The 23,449-nt window shown below is 45.2% G+C and overlaps 1 protein-coding gene across 3 annotated transcripts in view; it reads right to left on the bottom strand.

Annotated features, from left to right (window-relative positions):
- Positions 1 to 4,056: 4,056 nt before the first annotated feature.
- LOC306968376 (dematin-like) overlaps positions 4,057 to 23,449 on the bottom strand; it is a 37,418-nt gene continuing 18,025 nt past the window's right edge. Inside the window, exons 6-16 of one of the 3 annotated variants that reach the window (XM_079563721.1) lie at positions 19,712 to 19,756; positions 19,460 to 19,634; positions 16,988 to 17,032; positions 16,553 to 16,699; positions 16,333 to 16,436; positions 14,162 to 14,264; positions 13,975 to 14,024; positions 13,837 to 13,873; positions 5,988 to 6,044; positions 5,825 to 5,905; positions 4,146 to 4,269 (exon numbers count right to left, since the gene is read on the bottom strand). In XM_079563721.1, the coding sequence (XP_079419847.1) occupies positions 4,256 to 4,269; positions 5,825 to 5,905; positions 5,988 to 6,044; positions 13,837 to 13,873; positions 13,975 to 14,024; positions 14,162 to 14,264; positions 16,333 to 16,436; positions 16,553 to 16,699; positions 16,988 to 17,032; positions 19,460 to 19,634; positions 19,712 to 19,756 (858 nt within the window). In that variant the 3' untranslated portion in view covers positions 4,146 to 4,255. Of the gene's footprint in view, positions 4,270 to 5,824; positions 5,906 to 5,987; positions 6,045 to 13,671; positions 13,746 to 13,836; positions 13,874 to 13,974; positions 14,025 to 14,161; positions 14,265 to 16,332; positions 16,437 to 16,552; positions 16,700 to 16,987; positions 17,033 to 19,459; positions 19,635 to 19,711; positions 19,757 to 23,449 lie in introns of those variants that run through there. The other 2 variants (XM_079563720.1, XM_079563722.1) reach the window with 2 other exon arrangements.

The raw sequence follows: 23,449 nt of genomic DNA, 5'->3' as shown, positions 1-23,449 counted from the left end.
GGCTGGAGGGTTGGAGGAACAAATGCGTCTGAAGCCGAGTTTTGACTTTTCCAAATGCGTTTTATTACAATCCCGTTTCGTCACAATAACACGGCTCACAGGAAATGCTCTTTCACAATAAAACACTCCAACATGTACAAAAAGCAAAAACAATCTTTGTGCCTGACCACTTCCCGCCTCCAGTTTCAAATCGGCCAATCAGAACAAAGAAGAGGAATTGTAAAAAATAAGTTCAGAGTAAATCAGCCTTTCAAAGTAAAAGTAAAGTGACTAATGCTCGCTCGCTGCAGCTTTATTTTGGCGGCGCACACAGGAAGCGTCACACGGTTCAGCTTTTAAAGGGGACTTTATGTTTGTCCTATTGCTGCGTCAGAGGTTTACAGAAGTGTCCAGAGGTTTGGGAATCATTTGTGAAAAAAAAAAAAGTAAAGGCAAAACCAAGTGTTAGAAATGAAACACAATGGCCTAGTGGTTAGAGCTGCAGAACCAACACAGCGTGTGACACGGCAGAGCGGCGCCAGGAGCTGAGACCGAGTCGCTTGATGAGTCCCATTTAGTTTGGGTTCTAAAACATGCTGAACACAGTTAGGTTAATATCGTAAAGTATAAGGAAAACACGCTCATCTTTGCCACTGAATCTCCAGGTGAACTCCTCCATAGACGGGGGGGGGGGGGGGGGGGGGTCAAACATGCAGCAAATATTTAGCAAAAGCCTAAATGCTTTGAGCTGAAAGCATGTTGGTCCAAAGCTAAAGAAGTGGCAACAGGACATGAAACACTAACAGTGATGCTTCGTGACTCTGGCTCTTTAAAGTGACAGTCTGGAAGTCTAAATGTGTTGCAAATGTTACTAATAATATATACATATTCCATCCATTTCCTTCCGCTTTATCCGGGGCCGGGTCACAGAGGCAGCAGTCTCAGGAGAGATGCCCAGACGCACACCTCCTCCAGCTTTTCTGGGGGGGGCCCCAAGGCGACACCCCGAGGCCTTCCATGAGGCCTTGTCCCAATAGGACATGGTATATACATAGTATTTTTTGTAAAGTCCCTCCTTCCCGGATCTCAGCAACTAATCAGAGTGTAGTATCCTCCCGCTTTGACCAATGAGATGAGCTTTCCCTGTGAACCGGCCTGTTCAATCAGGAGGGAGGGGGAGGAGCTTGATTGTTTACTTTTGAATATTCTGCTTCTGTTTTCCTCATTTTTGCAAAAAAGAAGGGCTTTCTGGTTAAAGAGGGGAGGAATTTGATTGTTTACTTTCAAATTTCACTCTCTCTCTCTCTTTACTCTCACATTGCAAACTTACAGACTATCACTTTAAGGTGAACGGATCTTTTTTTTCCAGTCCGTTTTTCATACCAGAACTGCCCTGAACGGACTCTCCAATCAGCCCAACAACGGAGCAGGGACGGGGCCCTATGTTCCCCGGTCCCTATGTTCCCCGGTCCCTATGTTCCCCGGTCCCTATGTTCCCCGGTACCTATGTTCCCCGGTTCCTATGTTCCCCGGTCCCTATGTTCCCCGGTCCCTATGTTCCCCGGTTCCTATGTTCCCCGGTTCCTATGTTCCCCGGTCCCTATGTTCCCCGGTACCTATGTTCCCCGGTACCTATGTTCCCCGGTTCCTATGTTCCCCGGTCCCTATGTTCCCCGGTCCCTATGTTCCCCGGTCCCTATGTTCCCCGGTACCTATGTTCCCCGGTACCTATGTTCCCCGGTTCCTATGTTCCCCGGTTCCTATGTTCCCCGGTTCCTATGTTCCCCGGTCCCTATGTTCCCCGGTTCCTATGTTCCCCGGTTCCTATGTTCCCCGGTACCTATGTTCCCATACTACTATTGATTAAGGTTCGGCACAGCCCACTCTCCTTCAGGTCCGTGGCCGGGGCAGGGTCGGGCCCTAGTTCAAATCCACCTCAAAAGCCAGGTCACATTTCACATTTCTCTGCATTACCTTTCATGTGGTCTTAAACGTCCCTCACACGCCTCTCCTGACTGTGTAGGACCTCACTTTTCATTCTAAAAAGCCAAATCTCGAAAGCGGACTCCACTTTAACTTCTCCTTCCCAAAACAAAACACCCTCAAAACACGTCGGGACAAATAACTTTCTATTTCAGACGCACTTCATCCAAACGTTCAAATGTGCAACTCGCAAAAAACTCCAATCACTGTGTAAAAAAGGTGTGATGTGGAAACCTCCGGACACTTCCTGGAACACGCTCGGTCCTGGATTCCCATTGGTCGGTGAATGCTGGTGGCTCGTATAATAAATATTCATATAAAACACTGTTTCCCATCATGCCTCGCTCACGTTTGGAAAGAGTCGTTTGGATAAAAGAGCTGCTCGTGTTTCGGAGGCAGTGGCTTTCGCTGAAGGACGAGGAGCCCCACCTTGTGACATCATCGGGTGGGACAGAGTGAATTGATAAAGGAGCAGGAACGAGAGCGAGACGCTGCAGGTGAACAATAAATAAATGGAAAGATATCAAATTGAACTTTCTGCTGTAGATTCATGACATAAACATATGATGTATATGTATTACATGTTTTATGTTTTCATATAAAAATGAGGTGTTTTTGTTGACGATCTGACAGCACCAGATTGGCTCAGAGGGATTTTGGATTTTGAATAAGCCTGTTATTAGTGAAAAGAATCTGTAAAAAAGTTTCTCCTTGTGTTTTTGTTGCGTTTTCCCAAATATTCTCCTATGTTTTCCTAATTTATTGCATAATTTTCTTTATTTTTCCCCCCATTTTTTCCCCACATTTGCATTATTGCCGGGTGTTTTTCACCCGAGCAAATACATGAATGTGATTTTCATGATGCTGTGTTTATCAGTGTCCTGGGTCTCTGAGCTTCAGCTTTGACGTCTTTGATGGCCTGGGTGTTTTCCTCCAAAACACACTTGTTCCTACAGGCTCATGTTTGCAACAGTGATGTAGGGGGGGGTTAGTGTATTTAATCAGGCTCTTTCCCCTTTCAAGGTTTGCATTCAGGACTGACACATTTATTTCTTTGCTCCGGTCGCAGACTTGGGTGTCTCTGGCCTCAGTAAGTGAGAAACACAGAGACAAATCAGACATATTTAGTTTCTCTCTTGTTTGTGCCGAGGACACTGAGCTTCACCAGAGACGTCTCAAATGTCCGGGAATGTGTGGACCAAAAAACAACTTTACATCTTCATTTTTTTAGGAATGTTTTGTTCCCAAATTCATCTTTTTTATCTGGTCCTCTCATGATGCTTTTCTTTCATTTTATTAGACATGACACAGTTAAATATAAAAAAACACGACTCACATGTGTCAGCGATAGATTTAGGCGACAAGTCCTTTTTATCAGGTGTATTGTCTCACCGCGTTAGTGATGGTGTTAAACGGAGCCATAGTGTTCTAGGGTTAAGATGATCATGTCACCATATCCACTTAAAGGGACTATACAGAGCTTAAAAAAGTTAAAATGATGTCTTTTCCTCCCCCTCCATGTTCCTCCATGTCCTCATGTGTAGAATGAGCTCAGACCTGTTCACCACAGCTGCCTCTGAAACCCTGCACTGTCACTCACAAAGGTGTCCCGTCATGCACGAGCTTAATATAGAAGGTGCAGTTACGCGTAAGACCTGAGGTGGCAGTAGTGAGTATAAAATGACCAACTTACATCTGGTCCCTTTAAAAGTTCCCCTTGTTTTTTGGGTCAAAGCTCGATAAATCTGTCAGGATTGAGATGTTGGCTGAGTGGAGCCGGAACAGTGTGGAGTCTGATGGAGCCACTAAAGTGCAGATTAAAGAGCGGAATGAAAACGGCCCTAAAGTTTAGTCCCTTTGTCTGCACACCTGTGTGTATGTGTCCTTCTCTTTAGCCGCTGCTGTCTCCCACAAAGGAAATGACCATATTTGGATTACAGCGTCATCTCGGTCCCAGCCTTTTGTGCTACACGTGGATACCAAACCCTGTTGGAGTCAGGCCTACTTCCCAAACCTCAGAGTTTGGCCATGTTTTTACTCTGACAGTTCAAATAAGATGTTTGCACCTGCAGCGTCTCGCCCACCTCATGACATCATCAGGTGGGCCAGAGCATTGTGTTTTTTTGTTTGGCATTGTGGGTGCTGCAGTCCCGGCGTGTGGAGCAGGGCATTGTGGGTGCTGAGTGACACGGTTCAGAAGAGGCAGACTCTCTTCTTCAGCTCGTTGCGTTTCCATAGCGACAGGCGCTCGAAGTCCTGCAGCGGCATCCGGAACACGCTGAAGAACTCGTCTTCAGACAGGTGGCGCTGCGGAGCACAGGACAAGACTGACACACGGATCTGTGACAAAACTGAGTGTAACATTGCCATGGCAACATGTTGGACATACGGCTTGGATGAGCGCCTTGGCGCCTGAGGGGAACACTTCCAGCTAAAGGTCAGTTCAGAGCATGTGATTTACACTGAGACCCATCCTGGGGCTTTGAGTATCTGCCAAAGTCCGAGACCAAGCGAGACCAGAGACTTTCTTAAAGGAACAGGTTTCTCCATACTGAGATATGTTCTTACCTTAACTTAGACGAGTTGATGCGTACCTGTCTGGTCTTTGTGCGTGCGCTCAGTCACGCAAATGTTAGCGTTTAGCCTCTCCCAGCGAAGGCATAGCTCCAAACGGGGGTGAAGTTAGAAGCTACCAAGCTGTTCCTTGTTTCCCTTATTTAAATACAGTTAACGTTAAACGGTCCAAGTCTAGTTTCACAAAATTAATAAAAATAAAAATAAATGTTCTAAGCCAATAAAAAGGCTTAGAAAAAAAAGGAACATGGAACAGCTTGGTCGCTTCTAACTTCACCTCAGTTTGGAGATGTACCTTTGCTGGGAGAGGCTAAACGCTAACAACAGGTACGCATCAACTCGTCTAATATATCTCAGTATGTAAAAACGGTGGCTTATTCCTTTAAGAAAGTCTCTGGTCTCGCTTGGTATCGGACGTTGGCGGATACATATATAATAATTATAAATACATTTATAATAATAAAAAAAACTAAAATAAAGTTACTTTTAAACTAAAATATACATACATATATATATATATTCCATTCTAATGTTTTGGGTCAGTTTGCTCTGACCTGGAAACAAATAATGAATCAGTGAATATACACTCCTTATTGTAAATATTACATCATTTGTTTCTCCTATGAGAAATTGTAAGTTCAAAATGCATTGTTCTCACATTGTGGTGAGCAGAGTTATATCACAACGCTGATGCTAATGCTAGTGCGAGCAATATAAAAAAGTTTTCTTATCGACATTTTGTTTTTGTCCAATTTTGGCATATAAATACATACATTTCAATTGAAATCACCATAATCAACGTTATTATTAAAAATAATGTGTTTCTGGCTACAGACCCGATGTAAAGAATATAAAGAACTTATGGACAGATCGTGCTCCGGGACGCCCAGGGCAGTGACACTGCCGTTAGCATTAGCATACTGCCGTTAGCATTAGCATCCTGCCGTTAGCATTAGCATGCTGCCGTTAGCATTAGCATGCTGCCGTTAGCATTAGCATACTGCCGTTAGCATTAGCATACTGCTGTGCATGCATTTGCGGAGGTTATCAGTTTTTAAACTAACTCACTGATTGAACTTCAGACTGAACATGTTCAGATTCACTGAGGTTTAGTCGGTGAAAGTGCTTTTAAAACAGATGTTGGGCTCCGACATCAGTGCATCCCTAGTTTAAACAGCTGTTTCCACTCATCCTTTTGTGTTGAGTTCAAAGCCCTGTCTCTGCTGCTGTCTGTTTTGCGGGTGTTAGTTTTCTCTCTGTGTTGTTTGTATGGACGCTGCGGTTTCACCTCCAGCTGCGTGCGGTCCACCTCCGGGGGCAGCCGGCTCCGCCCACGCTGCGTCACCACCAGCGCCGTGTATGGAAACACCTGACCACAGCAAACAAACACGGCACATCAAACCACTTTGACCAAACCAGAGCAGACCATTGTTCTGAGGAAGGACCAGGACCTTGTGCTGGAGCTGCTCCGGCGGAGACGTCCCTCCGTCTCTCCGAGAGTCTCCGTTCTGAAGACACAAAAACATCTGAGCAACGTCACCAACTACAGCTATGCTACATAAGGACAAGAGCCACAACTACAGCTATGCTACATAAGGAGAAGAGCCACAACTACAGCTATGCTACATAAGGAGAAGAGCCACAACTACAGCTATGCTACATAAGGACAAGAGCCACAACTACAGCTATGCTACATAAGAAGAGCCACAACTACAGCTATGCTACATAAGGAGAGCCACAACTACAGCTATGCTACATAAGGAGAAGAGCCACAACTACAGCTATGCTACATAAGGAGAAGAGCCACAACTACAGCTATGCTACATGAGAAGAAGAGCCACAACTACAGCTATGCTACATAAGGAGAAGAGCCACAACTACAGCTATGCTACATGAGAAGAAGAGCCACAACTACAGCTATGCTACATAAGGAGAAGAGCCACAACTACAGCTATGCTACATAAGGAGAAGAGCCACAACTACAGCTATGCTACATGAGAAGAAGAGCCACAACTACAGCTATGCTACATAAGGAGAAGAGCCACAACTACAGCTATGCTACATAAGGAGAAGAGCCACAACTACAGCTATGCTACATAAGGAGAAGAGCCACAACTACAGCTATGCTACATAAGAAGAGCCACAACTACAGCTATGCTACATAAGAAGAAGAGCCACAACTACAGCTATGCTACATAAGGACAAGAGCCACAACTACAGCTATGCTACATAAGGAGAAGAGCCACAACTACAGCTATGCTACATAAGGAGAAGAGCCACAACTACAGCTATGCTACATAAGGAGAAGAGCCACAACTACAGCTATGCTACATGAGAAGAAGAGCCACAACTACAGCTATGCTACATAAGGAGATGAGCCACAACTACAGCTATGCTACATGAGAAGAAGAGCCACAACTACAGCTATGCTACATAAGGAGAAGAGCCACAACTACAGCTATGCTACATAAGGAGAAGAGCCACAACTACAGCTATGCTACATAAGGAGAAGAGCCACAACTACAGCTATGCTACATAAGAAGAGCCACAACTACAGCTATGCTACATAAGAAGAAGAGCCACAACTACAGCTATGCTACATAAGGACAAGAGCCACAACTACAGCTATGCTACATAAGGAGAAGAGCCACAACTACAGCTATGCTACATAAGGAGAAGAGCCACAACTACAGCTATGCTACATAAGGAGAAGAGCCACAACTACAGCTATGCTACATAAGAAGAGCCACAACTACAGCTATGCTACATAAGGAGAGCCACAACTACAGCTATGCTACATAAGGACAAGAGCCACAACTACAGCTATGCTACATAAGGAGAAGAGCCACAACTACAGCTATGCTACATAAGAAGAAGAGCCACAACTACAGCTATGCTACATGAGAAGAAGAGCCACAACTACAGCTATGCTACATAAGGAGAAGAGCCACAACTACAGCTATGCTACATAAGGAGAAGAGCCACAACTACAGCTATGCTACATAAGAAGAAGAGCCACAACTACAGCTATGCTACATGAGAAGAAGAGCCACAACTACAGCTATGCTACATAAGGAGAAGAGCCACAACTACAGCTATGCTACATGAGGAGAAGAGCCACAACTACAGCTATGCTACATAAGGACAAGAGCCACAACTACAGCTATGCTACATGAGAAGAAGAGCCACAACTACAGCTATGCTACATAAGGAGAAGAGCCACAACTACAGCTATGCTACATGAGAAGAAGAGCCACAACTACAGCTATGCTACATAAGGAGAGCCACAACTACAGCTATGCTACATAAGGACAAGAGCCACAACTACAGCTATGCTACATAAGGAGAGCCACAACTACAGCTATGCTACATAAGAAGAGCCACAACTACAGCTATGCTACATGAGGAGAAGAGCCACAACTACAGCTATGCTACATAAGGACAAGAGCCACAACTACAGCTATGCTACATAAGGAGAAGAGCAACAACTACAGCTATGCTACATAAGGAGAAGAGCCACAACTACAGCTATGCTACATAAGAAGAAGAGCCACAACTACAGCTATGCTACATAAGGAGGAGAGCCACAACTACAGCTATGCTACATGAGGAGAAGAGCCACAACTACAACTATGCTACATAAGGAGAAGAGCCACAACTACAGCTATGCTACATGAGAAGAAGAGCCACAACTACAGCTATGCTACATAAGGAGAAGAGCCACAACTACAGCTATGCTACATAAGGAGAAGAGCCACAACTAAAACTATGCTACATAAGGACAAGAGCCACAACTAGAGCTATGCTACATAAGGAGAAGAGCCACAACTACAGCTATGCTACATAAGGAGAAGAGCCACAACTACAGCTATGCTACATAAGGAGAAGAGCCACCACTACAGCTATGCTACATAAGGACAAGAGCCACAACTACAGCTATGCTACATAAGGAGAAGAGCCACAACTACAGCTATGCTACATAAGGAGAAGAGCCACAACTACAGCTATGCTACATAAGGACAAGAGCCACAACTACAGCTATGCTACATAAGGAGAGCCACAACTACAGCTATGCTACATAAGGACAAGAGCCACAACTACAGCTATGCTACATGAGGAGAAGAGCCACAACTACAGCTATGCTACATAAGGAGAAGAGCCACAACTACAGCTATGCTACATAAGGACAAGAGCCACAACTACAGCTATGCTACATAAGGAGAAGAGCCACAACTACAGCTATGCTACATAAGGACAAGAGCCACAACTACAGCTATGCTACATAAGGACAAGAGCCACAACTACAGCTATGCTACATAAGGAGAAGAGCCACAACTACAGCTATGCTACATAAGAAGAAGAGCCACAACTACAGCTATGCTACATAAGGACAAGAGCCACAACTACAGCTATGCTACATAAGAAGAAGAGCCACAACTACAGCTATGCTACATAAGGACAAGAGCCACAACTACAGCTATGCTACATAAGGAGAAGAGCCACAACTACAGCTATGCTACATAAGAAGAGCCACAACTACAGCTATGCTACATAAGAAGAAGAGCCACAACTACAGCTATGCTACATAAGAAGAGCCACAACTACAGCTATGCTACATAAGGACAAGAGCCACAACTACAGCTATGCTACATAAGGAGAAGAGCCACAACTACAGCTATGCTACATAAGGAGAAGAGCCACAACTACAGCTATGCTACATAAGAAGAGCCACAACTACAGCTATGCTACATAAGGAGAAGAGCCACAACTACAGCTATGCTACATAAGGACAAGAGCCACAACTACAGCTATGCTACATGAGAAGAAGAGCCACAACTACAGCTATGCTACATAAGAAGAAGAGCCACAACTACAGCTATGCTACATAAGAAGAAGAGCCACAACTACAGCTATGCTACATAAGGAGAAGAGCCACAACTACAGCTATGCTACATAAGGACAAGAGCCTCAACTACAGCTATGCTACATAAGGAGAAGAGCCTCAACTACAGCTATGCTACATAAGGAGAAGAGCCACAACTACAGCTATGCTACATAAGGAGAAGAGCCACAACTACAGCTATGCTACATAAGGACAAGAGCCACAACTACAGCTATGCTACATAAGGAGAAGAGCCACAACTACAGCTATGCTACATAAGAAGAAGAGCCACAACTACAGCTATGCTACATGAGAAGAAGAGCCACAACTACAGCTATGCTACATAAGGAGAAGAGCCACAACTACAGCTATGCTACATAAGGAGAAGAGCCACAACTACAGCTATGCTACATAAGAAGAAGAGCCACAACTACAGCTATGCTACATGAGAAGAAGAGCCACAACTACAGCTATGCTACATAAGGAGAAGAGCCACAACTACAGCTATGCTACATGAGGAGAAGAGCCACAACTACAGCTATGCTACATAAGGACAAGAGCCACAACTACAGCTATGCTACATGAGAAGAAGAGCCACAACTACAGCTATGCTACATAAGGAGAAGAGCCACAACTACAGCTATGCTACATGAGAAGAAGAGCCACAACTACAGCTATGCTACATAAGGAGAGCCACAACTACAGCTATGCTACATAAGGACAAGAGCCACAACTACAGCTATGCTACATAAGGAGAGCCACAACTACAGCTATGCTACATAAGAAGAGCCACAACTACAGCTATGCTACATGAGGAGAAGAGCCACAACTACAGCTATGCTACATAAGGACAAGAGCCACAACTACAGCTATGCTACATAAGGAGAAGAGCAACAACTACAGCTATGCTACATAAGGAGAAGAGCCACAACTACAGCTATGCTACATAAGAAGAGCCACAACTACAGCTATGCTACATAAGGAGGAGAGCCACAACTACAGCTATGCTACATGAGGAGAAGAGCCACAACTACAACTATGCTACATAAGGAGAAGAGCCACAACTACAGCTATGCTACATGAGAAGAAGAGCCACAACTACAGCTATGCTACATAAGGAGAAGAGCCACAACTACAGCTATGCTACATAAGGAGAAGAGCCACAACTAAAACTATGCTACATAAGGACAAGAGCCACAACTACAGCTATGCTACATAAGGAGAAGAGCCACAACTACAGCTATGCTACATAAGGAGAAGAGCCACAACTACAGCTATGCTACATAAGGAGAAGAGCCACCACTACAGCTATGCTACATAAGGACAAGAGCCACAACTACAGCTATGCTACATAAGGAGAAGAGCCACAACTACAGCTATGCTACATAAGGAGAAGAGCCACAACTACAGCTATGCTACATAAGGACAAGAGCCACAACTACAGCTATGCTACATAAGGAGAGCCACAACTACAGCTATGCTACATAAGGACAAGAGCCATGCTACATGAGGAGAAGAGCCACAACTACAGCTATGCTACATAAGGAGAAGAGCCACAACTACAGCTATGCTACATAAGGACAAGAGCCACAACTACAGCTATGCTACATAAGGAGAAGAGCCACAACTACAGCTATGCTACATAAGGACAAGAGCCACAACTACAGCTATGCTACATAAGGACAAGAGCCACAACTACAGCTATGCTACATAAGGAGAAGAGCCACAACTACAGCTATGCTACATAAGAAGAAGAGCCACAACTACAGCTATGCTACATAAGGACAAGAGCCACAACTACAGCTATGCTACATAAGAAGAAGAGCCACAACTACAGCTATGCTACATAAGGACAAGAGCCACAACTACAGCTATGCTACATAAGGAGAAGAGCCACAACTACAGCTATGCTACATAAGAAGAGCCACAACTACAGCTATGCTACATAAGAAGAAGAGCCACAACTACAGCTATGCTACATAAGAAGAGCCACAACTACAGCTATGCTACATAAGGACAAGAGCCACAACTACAGCTATGCTACATAAGGAGAAGAGCCACAACTACAGCTATGCTACATAAGGAGAAGAGCCACAACTACAGCTATGCTACATAAGAAGAGCCACAACTACAGCTATGCTACATAAGGAGAAGAGCCACAACTACAGCTATGCTACATAAGGACAAGAGCCACAACTACAGCTATGCTACATGAGAAGAAGAGCCACAACTACAGCTATGCTACATAAGAAGAAGAGCCACAACTACAGCTATGCTACATAAGAAGAAGAGCCACAACTACAGCTATGCTACATAAGGAGAAGAGCCACAACTACAGCTATGCTACATAAGGAGAAGAGCCACAACTACAGCTATGCTACATAAGAAGAGCCACAACTACAGCTATGCTACATAAGGAGAAGAGCCACAACTACAGCTATGCTACATAAGGACAAGAGCCACAACTACAGCTATGCTACATAAGAAGAGCCACAACTACAGCTATGCTACATAAGGAGAAGAGCCACAACTACAGCTATGCTACATAAGGAGAAGAGCCACAACTACAGCTATGCAACATAAGAAGAGCCACAACTACAGCTATGCTACATAAGGACAAGAGCCACAACTACAGCTATGCTACATAAGGAGAAGAGCCACAACTACAGCTATGCTACATAAGGAGAAGAGCCACAACTACAGCTATGCTACATAAGGAGAAGAGCCACAACTACAGCTATGCTACATAAGAAGAGCCACAACTACAGCTATGCTACATAAGGACAAGAGCCACAACTACAGCTATGCTACATAAGGAGAAGAGCCACAACTACAGCTATGCTACATAAGGACAAGAGCCACAACTACAGCTATGCTACATAAGGAGAAGAGCCACAACTACAGCTATGCTACATAAGGAGAAGAGCCACAACTACAGCTATGCTACATAAGGAGAAGAGCCACAACTACAGCTATGCTACATAAGAAGAGCCACAACTACAGCTATGCTACATAAGGAGAAGAGCCACAACTACAGCTATGCTACATAAGGAGAAGAGCCACAACTACAGCTATGCTACATAAGGAGAAGAGCCACAACTACAGCTATGCTACATAAGGAGAAGAGCCACAACTACAGCTATGCTACATAAGGAGAAGAGCCACAACTACAGCTATGCTACATAAGGAGAAGAGCCACAACTACAGCTATGCTACATAAGGAGAAGAGCCCCAACTACAGCTATGCTACATAAGGACAAGAGCCACAACTACAGCTATGCTACATAAGAAGAGCCACAACTACAGCTATGCTACATAAGAAGAGCCACAACTACAGCTATGCTACATAAGGAGAAGAGCCACAACTACAGCTATGCTACATAAGGAGAAGAGCCACACTTTGGACATTTAGAGATTTGAAACAATCAATTTGAAACTTCTGCTATGAATTAATGACATAAAGGAAAATATGTACTGCAAATTTAAAAGTATAAAAATTAGTGGCTGAATATTTTTTAGCAACAAAACCTGAATAATGGACAGATCCAGGTTTAAATGTGTGCTGTTATGTTTTGTATTGATATATATTTGCACAGAGGAGGCAGGTATTAGATCTGAAACGACTCTTCCCCATCACAGTGAAAGGAACCCTGAAGGACCAGTTTGTGCAGAAAAGGCCAAAGCAAAGTCCAACTACGTGACGTTATGTGGAGGACTGAGTTTAAACTAGAAAAGTATTGATTGTAATAACAGTACTCCCATACAAGGACGTGTTTACAACATTTCATTCATGTTTCATTTGCCGTTGAAAATGGGTCACAGAACCATTATCAGTGGGTTTCATTTCATTAAACATCTTCCTTCTGAAAAAATATAGAAACCCTTCCTGAGTCTGCTAAAACTCTTCTTTGACCATCTTTAAAAGCTTCCATTACCGTATTTTGTATCATGTATAACAAATGAAGCATCTCATCCCACGGTGACGGTGGGTCAGCTGAGAACCACCATCACTGATGTGAAATGAAAAACCAAAAAATGTGTCAACTTTTTAAAAAGGTTCTTGTGGTTGTGCTCCATAGAGATGTTCGTGAACATTAAATAACTAAAAGAAAGCGTCGAAATATTGCAAAGTTTGAAGGAGCTGCAGACGTTGTCACCAAAACATGAGAAAAAGTATTTTGATGCTAAATAATGGTAAACATGACTCGACACTTGCTCCTCTGTGTGAAGCAGGAGAGATGTCCGGTAGTTTGTGGATGTCAGAGTGACTGTTGTGCCGCCTAAATCCCCAAGTTGACCCCGCCCTGACTCTGACTGACCTGGAGTCCTGAGAGAGCGGCGGCGTGAAGAGACCAGAGAAATATTAACCAAGAAACAAGAAAACAATGAGGTATTTGCTTTAGGAATAATGTTCAAACCTGTTTCTGCCGCGTCTGTTTGGCCCAACTCTGTGGACTGGAGATTAAAGCCAACAACAACTTATTACTTTTAGAGTTTAAAGGTCTTCCACAAAGTGCTCATGAAGTGTGAAAATCAAGTGTGTTTGGTGGGCTCACCCGGGACAGTTCTGTTGTGTCTGACGGAGCCACTTTAGACCATTTTGACCCTGAAGAAGCAAAACCATGATCATTGTTCTAAAACGTGACAATGGGAGCTTTGCTTGAGGGACAGATTGAACACGGCATAACCAGGAGTCACGGGTCCAATCACATTCATAAACAAACAGACTGTAAAGCCACAGACCGGTGTTGCGTTCAGGGAGCGAGCGTGTTTTCTTGCGTCTCATCGGAGCAGAGCTCTTGTGCAGCTCCTCCTTCAGCAGGATCTTCCCGATGTTTGACTGGATCTGAAACACAACGTTACAGTTTCAACTAATGAAAACTCTGCAGGAAACTCTCCAGGATTTTTCTGACCTCAGAGTGTTCCAGCTGAGTAAAGGTGAACAACGCGGCTAATGCTAGAACAGCTGCTTATTAAATGAACATTACTATATATTATATATATAATTCATAACAAGTAAAATAACGTTAGATTGAAGGCTGTGAACAATAGCACAAGTTCCCGTCACTCATGGATGGCTATTTCTCACTCCTCCCCATTTACATTATTGACCGCGAGTCCAGAGAGAATCCAAGATGGCGGCTCAGTGTCCTCCGACAGAAGTGGTTTCTCCAAAACTAAAACTTTACGAAAAACAGAGTGGTTAACACATTGAGGCCGCGCTGTTTTGGGGATTTAGCTGTAGAGTGCCAACAATCCAGACCAGTGTTTATGATATTTGTAGCACCACAGCCTATTCTGTGTTATAGCTATGGACACATGCTGTGGTTCGTTTGAAAGACGACACTCTAAGCTCTCCGTAGGTGAAAACAGTTTCATTCCACGTGCCTCGGTTCCTGAGAAATCTTAAACTAAACAGAGGCTAGTTTGGATCAAAATCATTGATTTTTTTCCCAGAAACAGAGATAGTCTCCTCCTCTCTCTCCTCCTCTCTCTCCTCTCTCCTCCTCTCTCCTCCTCTCTCTCCTCTCTCTCCTCTCTCTCCTCCTCTCTCTCCTCTCTCTCCTCTCTCTCCTCTCTCTCCTCTCTCCTCCTCTCTCTCCTCTCTCCTCCTCTCTCTCCTCTCTCTCCTCTCTCCTCCTCTCTCTCCTCTCTCCTCCTCTCTCCTCTCTCTCCTCCTCTCTCTCCTCCTCTCTCTCCTCTCTCTCCTCTCTCTCCTCCTCTCTCTCCTCCTCTCTCCTCCTCTCTCTCCTCTCTCTCCTCTCTCTCCTCCTCTCTCTCCTCCTCTCTCTCCTCCTCCTCTCTCTCCTCCTCTCTCCTCCTCTCTCTCTCTCCTCCTCTCTCCTCCTCTCTCTCTCCTCCTCTCTCTCTCTCCTCCTCTCTCTCCTCCTCTCTCCTCCTCTCTCTCCTCCTCTCTCTCCTCCTCTCTCCTCCTTTCTCCTCTCTCTCCCCCTCTCTCTCCTCCTCTCTCCTCCTTTCTCCTCTCTCTCCTCCTCTCTCCTCTCTCCTCCTCTCTCTCCTCCTCTCTCTCTCCCTCTCTCTCCTCCTCTCTCTCCTCTCTCTCCTCTCTCTCCTCCTCTCTCCTCCTCTCTCTCCTCTCTCTCCTCCTCTCTCTCCTCTCTCTCCTCTCTCTCCTCCTCCTCTCTCTCCTCCTCTCTCCTCCTCTCTCTCTCTCCTCCTCTCTCCTCCTCTCTCTCTCTCCTCCTCTCTCCTCCTCTCTCTCCTCCTCTCTCTCCTCCTCTCTCCTCTCTCCTCCTTTCTCCTCTCTCTCCCCCTCTCTCTCCTCCTCTCTCCTCCTTTCTCCTCTCTCTCCTCCTCTCTCCTCTCTCCTCCTCTCTCTCCTCCTCTCTCTCTCCTCCTCTCTCCTCCTCTCTCTCCTCCTCTCTCTCCTCCTCTCTCCTCTCTCTCCTCCTTTCTCCTCTCTCTCCTCCTCTCTCCTCCTCTCTCTCCTCCTCTCCTCCTCTCTCTCCTCCTCTCTCCTCTCTCTCCTCCTCTCTCCTCTCTCCTCCTCTCTCTCCTCTCTCTCCTCCTCTCTCCTCCTCTCTCTCCTCCTCTCCCTCTCTCTCCTCCTCTCTCTCCTCCTCTCTCCTCCTCTCTCTCCTCCTCTCTCTCCTCCTCTCTCTCCTCCTCTCTCTCCTCCTCTCTCTCCTCCTCTCTCCTCCTCTCTCCTCTCTCTCTCTCTTCTCTCTTCTCTCTCTCCTCCTCTCTCCTCTCTCTCCTCTCTCTCCTCCTCTCTCCTCCTCTCTCCTCCTCTCCCTCTCTCTCCTCCTCTCCCTCTCTCTCCTCCTCTCTCTCCTCCTCTCTCCTCCTCTCTCTCCTCCTCTCTCTCCTCCTCTCTCTCCTCTCTCCTCCTCTCTCTCTCTCCTCCTCCTTGAGAACATTGAGTTGATGAAGAACATTGTCAGTATTTGGACCTTGTGGAGCTGCTGTTTCTGCAGAACTCTGAGGTTGAAGAAGTCGTCTGTCTCCTCCTCCTCCTCTTCATCAGTGACCGGTCCTTTCCGTCTGCTCTCCTGCTCTGCACACAAGAGCACCAGGTTTAGTCCAGGTTGAGTCCGGGTTGAGTCCAGGTTGAGTCTGGGTTTAGTCCAGGTTGAGTCTGGGTTGAGTCCGGGTTGAGTCCAGGTCTTGTACCGATGATGGCAGTGGACGGGGGGCAGGGCCAGGACTCGGTCTCGATGGCTGACGGTCGGTTTGGATCCGGAGCCTGAGCCGCAGGAAACTTGGACGATTCAATAATCAAGTCCTCAATGTGTTTACCCTGAGGAGCCGCGGAGACCACTGTGGAGGAGAGAGGAGAGAGGAGGTGAGGAGGAGAAGAGGAGAGAGGAGGAGGAGAGGAGGAGAGAGGAGGAGAGGAGGTGAGGAGGTGAGGAGGTGAGGAGACGAGGAGGAGAGGAGGTGAGGAAGAGGTGAGAAGAGGAGGTGAGGAGGAGAGGAGGAGAGGAGGAGAGAGGAGGTGAGGAGAGAGAGTAGACCAGGACATCTTAGATCGATTATGGGGGACAGAGGTACTGGGGGCGGGGACAGAGACAAAAGGGGTGGGGCTGTGGCAGTGTGAGGACGTACCTTGTTTGTAAATGGGAGGTTTCTTGTAGATGTTGCTTCCGTTCTCTGGAATAAAAATCATTAATTAAGGATCTTTATTGAACACATTTATTTATCACAAACAGTAACATTTCCCATAATATCATTTGCATTTACAGTGCCTCTCGTGAGTATTTATACACCTTGAACTTTTGCACATTTTGTCATGTTTACAACCCTAAACATAAAGATTTTATTTTGATTTTTTTACTGAACGTTCACACACAAGTAACAGACGACTGTGAAGTGAAAGCAAAATGATACATGATTCTGTTATTTTTCAAAAAAAAGAAAAGTGAAAAGTGGGGCTTGCATAATTATTCATACAGCATTTTCTGAGTGCATTAAATTGCCTTTATAACATTCCTCATGACTCCAGAATGTTCACACCTTGGCCTAACGGTTAAATAGAGGCCACCTGTGTGTAATCTACTCTCAGTATAATTTCAGCTGTTGTGTGAGGGCCTCAGAGTGTGTTGGTCACTAAACAACATCATGAAGGCCAAGGAGCACCAGAGAGGTCAGGGATAAAGCTGTGGAGAAGTTTAAAGCAGCGTTAAGTTATACAAAGATTTCCCAAGATTTAAACATCCCCCGGAGCAATTGTTCAATCCATCATTCAGAAATGGAAAGAGTAAAGCACCACTGCAGATTTACCAAGACACGGTCGCCCATCTAAAATATTAGATCAAACAAGGAGGACACTGGTAAGAAATTAGGGAATTGCCCGATACTTAATACATTATTTTCAAAATTAAGAAAAAAAACTATATTATTCAACTTGTTTACATTCATGGTTTTGGATATAGAGAGTGACTCTGCTTTGTCCGTTTTTTCTCAGTAAGTTAGCAAGACTAGTCTTTACAGTGTAATATAGTTTTACACAGAGAGGCTGATCGAAAATCCCATTCGTTATTAAATGTGTTTGTTGATTGGCAATGAAAACAAAACTTGGGCAATACATTTTGTATGCACTGCAATGTAAAAAACTGTGTAACAGAATATATTTGGCCAAAAGGGTCGAGGTCCGCGCGCAGTGCACCGTCCACCGAGCTGTGCACGTGCACCGTCCACCGAGCTGTGCACGCGCGCCATTCACCGTGGCTTGAGCGCGGGTCACCTACTGTGGGCGTGTCCAGGGTGCGTGTGTTTTACTAAAGGCGTAAGACAACCAGGAGTGACAACAAGTACTTCAATTCACCTCCTGAACGTAGCGCGGGGATAAGTGAAGGAGGCAGTGGTGAAGAAGGCGGGACATCCCTATAAGAAATACAACCAAGTGCCCCAAGATAACTCTGGAGGAGCTGTGAAGTCCTGCCGCTGAGCTGGGGGAATCTGTACATGGGACAACTATAAGTCGTATCTACACAAATCTGGCCTTCATGGACGAGTGGAAGAAGAAAGACATTATTGAAAGGAGGCCATAAGAAATCCTGTTTGAAGTTTGCTAGAAGTCATATGGAGGACACAGCTCCATGTGGAAGAAGGAGCTTTGGTCAGATGAGACAAACGTTATGTATGGAGCAAACCTGACACTGCTCATCGTCCTGAGTGCACCATCCCCAGTGTCAAATATACGGGGGGGGAGCATCATGCTGTGGGGCTGCTTTTCCTCAGTGGGGACTGGGGAGACTGTAAGAATAGTTGGGAAGATGAATGGAGCCAAATACAGAGACATTTTGGAGGAAAACCTGCAGGAGTCGCAAGAGAACTGAGGCTGGGGCGGAGATTCACCTTCAGCAGGACAATGACCCAAAACACAAAGATAAATCTACAATGGAATGGTTCAATAAAAACATATTAATGTGTTAGAATGGCCCAGTCAAAGTCCTGACCTAAATCCTATTGAAAATCTGTGGAAAGATCTGAAAACTGCTGTTCACAAACGCTCTCCTTCTAATGTGACAGAGCTGGAGTTGTTTTGTAAAGAGGAATGGGCTAAAATGTCAGTCTCTACATGTGCTAATCTTGTAGAGTCAAACCCCAGAAGACTTTCTGCTGTTATTGCAGCAAAAGGGGGTTCCACAAAGTATTCATTCATGCTGTATGAATACTTATGCAAGCCCCACTTTTCACTTTTCTATTTTTTGAAAAATAACAGAATCATGTATCATTTTGCTTTCACTTCACAGTTGTCTGTTACTTGTGTGTGAACGTTCAGTAAAAAAAAAAAAAAAAATCTTTATGTTTAGGGTTGTAAACATGACAAAATGTGCAAAAGTTCAAGGTGTATGAATACTTTCGAGAGGCTCTGTAGATTACAGAAAGTCAGATTTTTGTTATTTTCCTGTCTTTTTAGTTTATATCTTCCAGGTTTCAGTAAGTGTCAAGGACAGGCCGGTGAATAGGAAAAATAATAATAATACTAAAAAACGTGTTGAAATGTGTTTATACAATAATTACAAAGAGTATAGTTTTGATTAGTGAATAAACTTTGACCAAACATTCAGGGACCTGGTCGGTGGAAGTGCAGTGGGAGGGTCTTGCTCGGCTGGGTAGAAGTGGGCGTGGTCTGTGGTGTGGTAGGCGTGGATAGGCTGCTGTGAGGCCGGCTCTGGTTGGTGGAGCTGGGAGAGGACCCGCCCCCCGAGCGTCTGTCCAGCCAATCACGCGTCTCCTTCAGCAGGTGCTGCAGAAACACAGTATACCCCTCAGTGCTGCACTGCCCCCTAGTGCCCCCCAGGAGCTTTATCTAAAGGTACTTACGTCAGGAGAAGGTGGAGGAGAGACGGAGAAGGGAGACAGTGACCTCTGCAGGAGAACAAGAGCACTGCAGGTTAGAGACAGGTTTGGCTCAACTGGAGTCATGCGCCACTGAGCACAACCATTGAAAGAGATGGAGCTGGAACATCAGTTATTACATAATGCAGTGTTTTTACAAAAAGGGCCAGGCACCGGATGACCTACGGCCATGTCTTATCTAGACTTTTATTAAAGGTCCTATATCATGCAAAATCGACTTTTTGGAGCTTTTAGCCATGTTGTTATTCTATGTCTTTATCAAAAACACCCCAGAGTGGTTTGTGGCTTCATTCACGCAGCTCTCAGTAATCCTCCTGAATCCTGCTCTCTGAGGCTCCTCCCTCTGCTGGAAAACCACTGAGTTGTGACTCGACGTTTTTTATGCTGGGTTTACACATAACGACGACAAGTCACGAATGCCACGAATCCACATTCGTGGCCGAGGATCACGAATGTGAGTGATTCGGGGCAGAGGTTTCACGCGCCGCCGCGAACTGTTGCGACCTGTTACTGCGTGTTACGATTAATGCACGAATTATTACGCACGGTCACGAATATGCGTCCCGCACAGCTGCGCGCTGTTGCGTGCTGTTGCGAGTTATTGCGCGCTGTTGCGTTCTGCTGCGAGCTGCTGCGAGTTATTGGGAATTGTCGCGTTCTGTCAAAAATCTGTCAAGAATTGGGCGAATGTGGACAAGATCGCTGCCGCGCACACCGGGGTGGAGGCGGAGCAGGGACGTCTCGCTCCGCCGTGCTCTCCTCTGACTCGTTGGGCTCTCCCCAAATCGGGTTAAACAAAAAGCAAATAGACCAGCTCAGACCTGTCCATTTACTGAAGAATAGCAATAGTTTTTCAGTCTATGGGACAGTGACACCATTTCAACCCCACTCCTGTCAATGCGTAACACGGGCAAACACAGACTGAATCTATCAGGACAAACACATCAACAAACGCACGCGCTTCATGTCAGATAAGTCAGTGCAACAGCCGCACATTAAGGGCTGACTTTACTCCACAGAATAAACATAAAAACACTACACTCACTGTGCACTCGATCTTCTGAGGATCCATCTTAGAACTTGCTGCTCTTAAACCTCTTTATTCATGATTCTCACTAGGGATGGGCGATACCACATTTTTTGGAATCGATACGATACCGATACTTTTGGGGTCTTTTTTGTTGATACCGATACCGATACTGGTCATTTCATATGGGTAAATGTATTTCAATCAATATACATTTCTAAAACTGGTTGTTTTATATAATTAATTGGTCAATTAAAATTATATTACTTTAACTGGTTAATTAAACAATGTTAATGTGAAATTAAATACATAAACAACATTTAAAATTAATACTTAAATGACAAACAGAATCTAAACCAGAATGATCAGCCTGGCTCAGTTCAATCCTTTGCTGTTGTGACGGTTTTGGCTCAGAACAAAGAAATAAATCATCCTTTTGTGTTGACAATTGCTGCCCCGCCTTCCTCTTACATATTACAAAACATTACAAAAACTTTATAATCCACAAAAACAGGCCTGTCTTCACCTGCCCCGCGCCCATCGCCGCTTGCTTTACGTGTCTAAGGTTGTAAATAAGCCTTAACTTCTCCATGGTGTAGCTGCTGGAACCACGCGCTGTTGTTTTGGTGCGAGGCAGCGTGGGTGATGCATTCAGGGACCGCGGGAAAAGCGCAGTTCTTACTGTCCCTTTTTCCCCACAAACGCAGGGAAAATCTGGACAAATATATAACAGTGGGGTTCTCCAGCGGGGGGGCAATAGGGGTGGCAGGGACTGGCTCCCAAACATCAGGAGGAACGACCGCAGGAGGAGGAAAAGCCGGCGGAACAACTTCAGCACCTGAGGAGCGGCGGCGGCAGGTGCTGTCCCGGGCCTGGAGCGCGGACTGGCCGAGTCTATGTGACTTTTCTTTTGCTACTGCAGGTACGAACATGTACTTTTCGGCATAGCGTGTGTTTCCATCAATTTTGTGCATTAAAACAGTGATTCTGCTCTACGAATGCTCTCACGCTGAATTACGAAGCGCCACGACGCATCACGAAAGGACACGCTCCGTTGCGAACTCCACGAACAGAGGGTGATTCGTGACATTCGTGGAAGATTTTTTGACAGACAAAAACTTTCTCCACGAACATCACGAATGTCACGAACTGATGCGCTCTGTTAAGAATCCCATTAAGACGCGTTAAGTCATGTTACGAACGTCACGAATGACGAAAAATGCCATTCGTAACGCATCGTGTCTATGTGTAAACCCAGCATTTTTTTAAATTTATAAAACAGCCTAAAAAAAAAGAAAAAAAAAAGATTATGTCATGTTTCTTCTTTCTAAACTACTCTGGATCCACCTGTTCTTTTTTCTTACCTAACGATAATGTCGCAGAGAAAAGTGCGTTTGGCTACGAGAGGTGCGCAGGACTTTTTTCAACCTTACTAAAGAAGAGGACACTCGCCAGAAGTTGGAATTTCGGGATTCAGCGACTTTCACCAAAATAGTGTTTTTCTGTGACTGTCTCTGATTCTGGTGAAGATTCACCAAACATCCATCAAAGTGTATCAACTTTTATAACCAACGCCCGTCCCATAATGTAAACACCTGATGGAGCGGCCAGGACAGAGCGGTGAGTCAATCAAGACGCGTGTTAGCGTGTGTGTTAGCTTGTACGTTAGCATGTGTGTTAGCGTGTGTGTTAGCGTGTTTGTTAGAGTGTGTGTTAGCTTGTGTGTTAGCATGTGTGTTAGCTTGTGTGCTAGCTTGTGTGCTAGCGAGTGTGTTAGCATGTGTGTTAGCGTGTGTGTTAGCGTGTTTGTTAGCGTGTGTGTTAGCTTGTGTGTTAGCATGTGTGTTAGCGTGTGTGCTAGCGAGTGTGTTAGCGAGTGTGTTAGCATGTGTGTTAGCGTGTGTGTTAGCAGGTGTGTTAGCTTGTGTGTTAGCATGTGTGTTAGCGTGTGTGTTAGCTTTTGTGTTAGCGAGTGTGTTAGCATGTGTGTTAGCGTGTGTGTTAGCATGTGTGTTAGCTTGTGTGTTAGCTTGTGTGTTAGCTTGTGTGTTAGCAGGTGTGTTAGCTTGTGTGTTAGCTTGTGTGTTAGCGTGTGTGTTAGCTTGTGTGTTAGCGTGTGTGTTAGCGTGTGTGTTAGCGTGTGTGTTAGCGTGTGTGTTAGCTTGTGTGTTAGCAAGTGTGTTAGCATGTGTGTTAGCATGTGTGTTAGCAGTTGTGTTAGCTTGTGTGTTAGCGAGTGTGTTAGCATGTGTGTTAGCGTGTGTGTTAGCGTGTGTGTTAGCTTGTACGTTAGCATGTGTGTTAGCATGTGTGTTAGCGTGTGTGTTAGCATGTGTGTTAGCTTGTGTGTTAGCGTGTGTGTTAGCAGGTGTGTTAGCTTGTGTGTTAGCGTGTGTGTTAGCAGGTATGTTAGCGTGTGTGTTAGCAGGTGTGTTAGCTTGTGTGTTAGCAGGTGTGTTAGCGTGTGTGTTAGCAGGTGTGTTAGCTTGTGTGTTAGCAGGTGTGTTAGCGGGTGTGTTAGCAGGTGTGTTAGCTTGTGTGTTAGCGTGTGTGTTAGCAGGTGTGTTAGCGTGTGTGTTAGCAGGTGTGTTAGCTTGTGTGTTAGCGGGTGTGTTAGCAGGTGTGTTAGCGTGTGTTAGCAGGTCTGTTAGCGTGTGTGTTAGCTTGTGTGTTAG

The sequence above is a fragment of the Gobius niger genome, assembly GCF_951799975.1.
Source record: "Gobius niger genome assembly, chromosome: 1".
Lineage (NCBI taxonomy): Eukaryota > Metazoa > Chordata > Actinopteri > Gobiiformes > Gobiidae > Gobius > Gobius niger.
The sequence above is the reverse complement of the archived record's forward strand: the minus strand, read 5'-3'. Positions and strand labels throughout refer to the sequence as shown.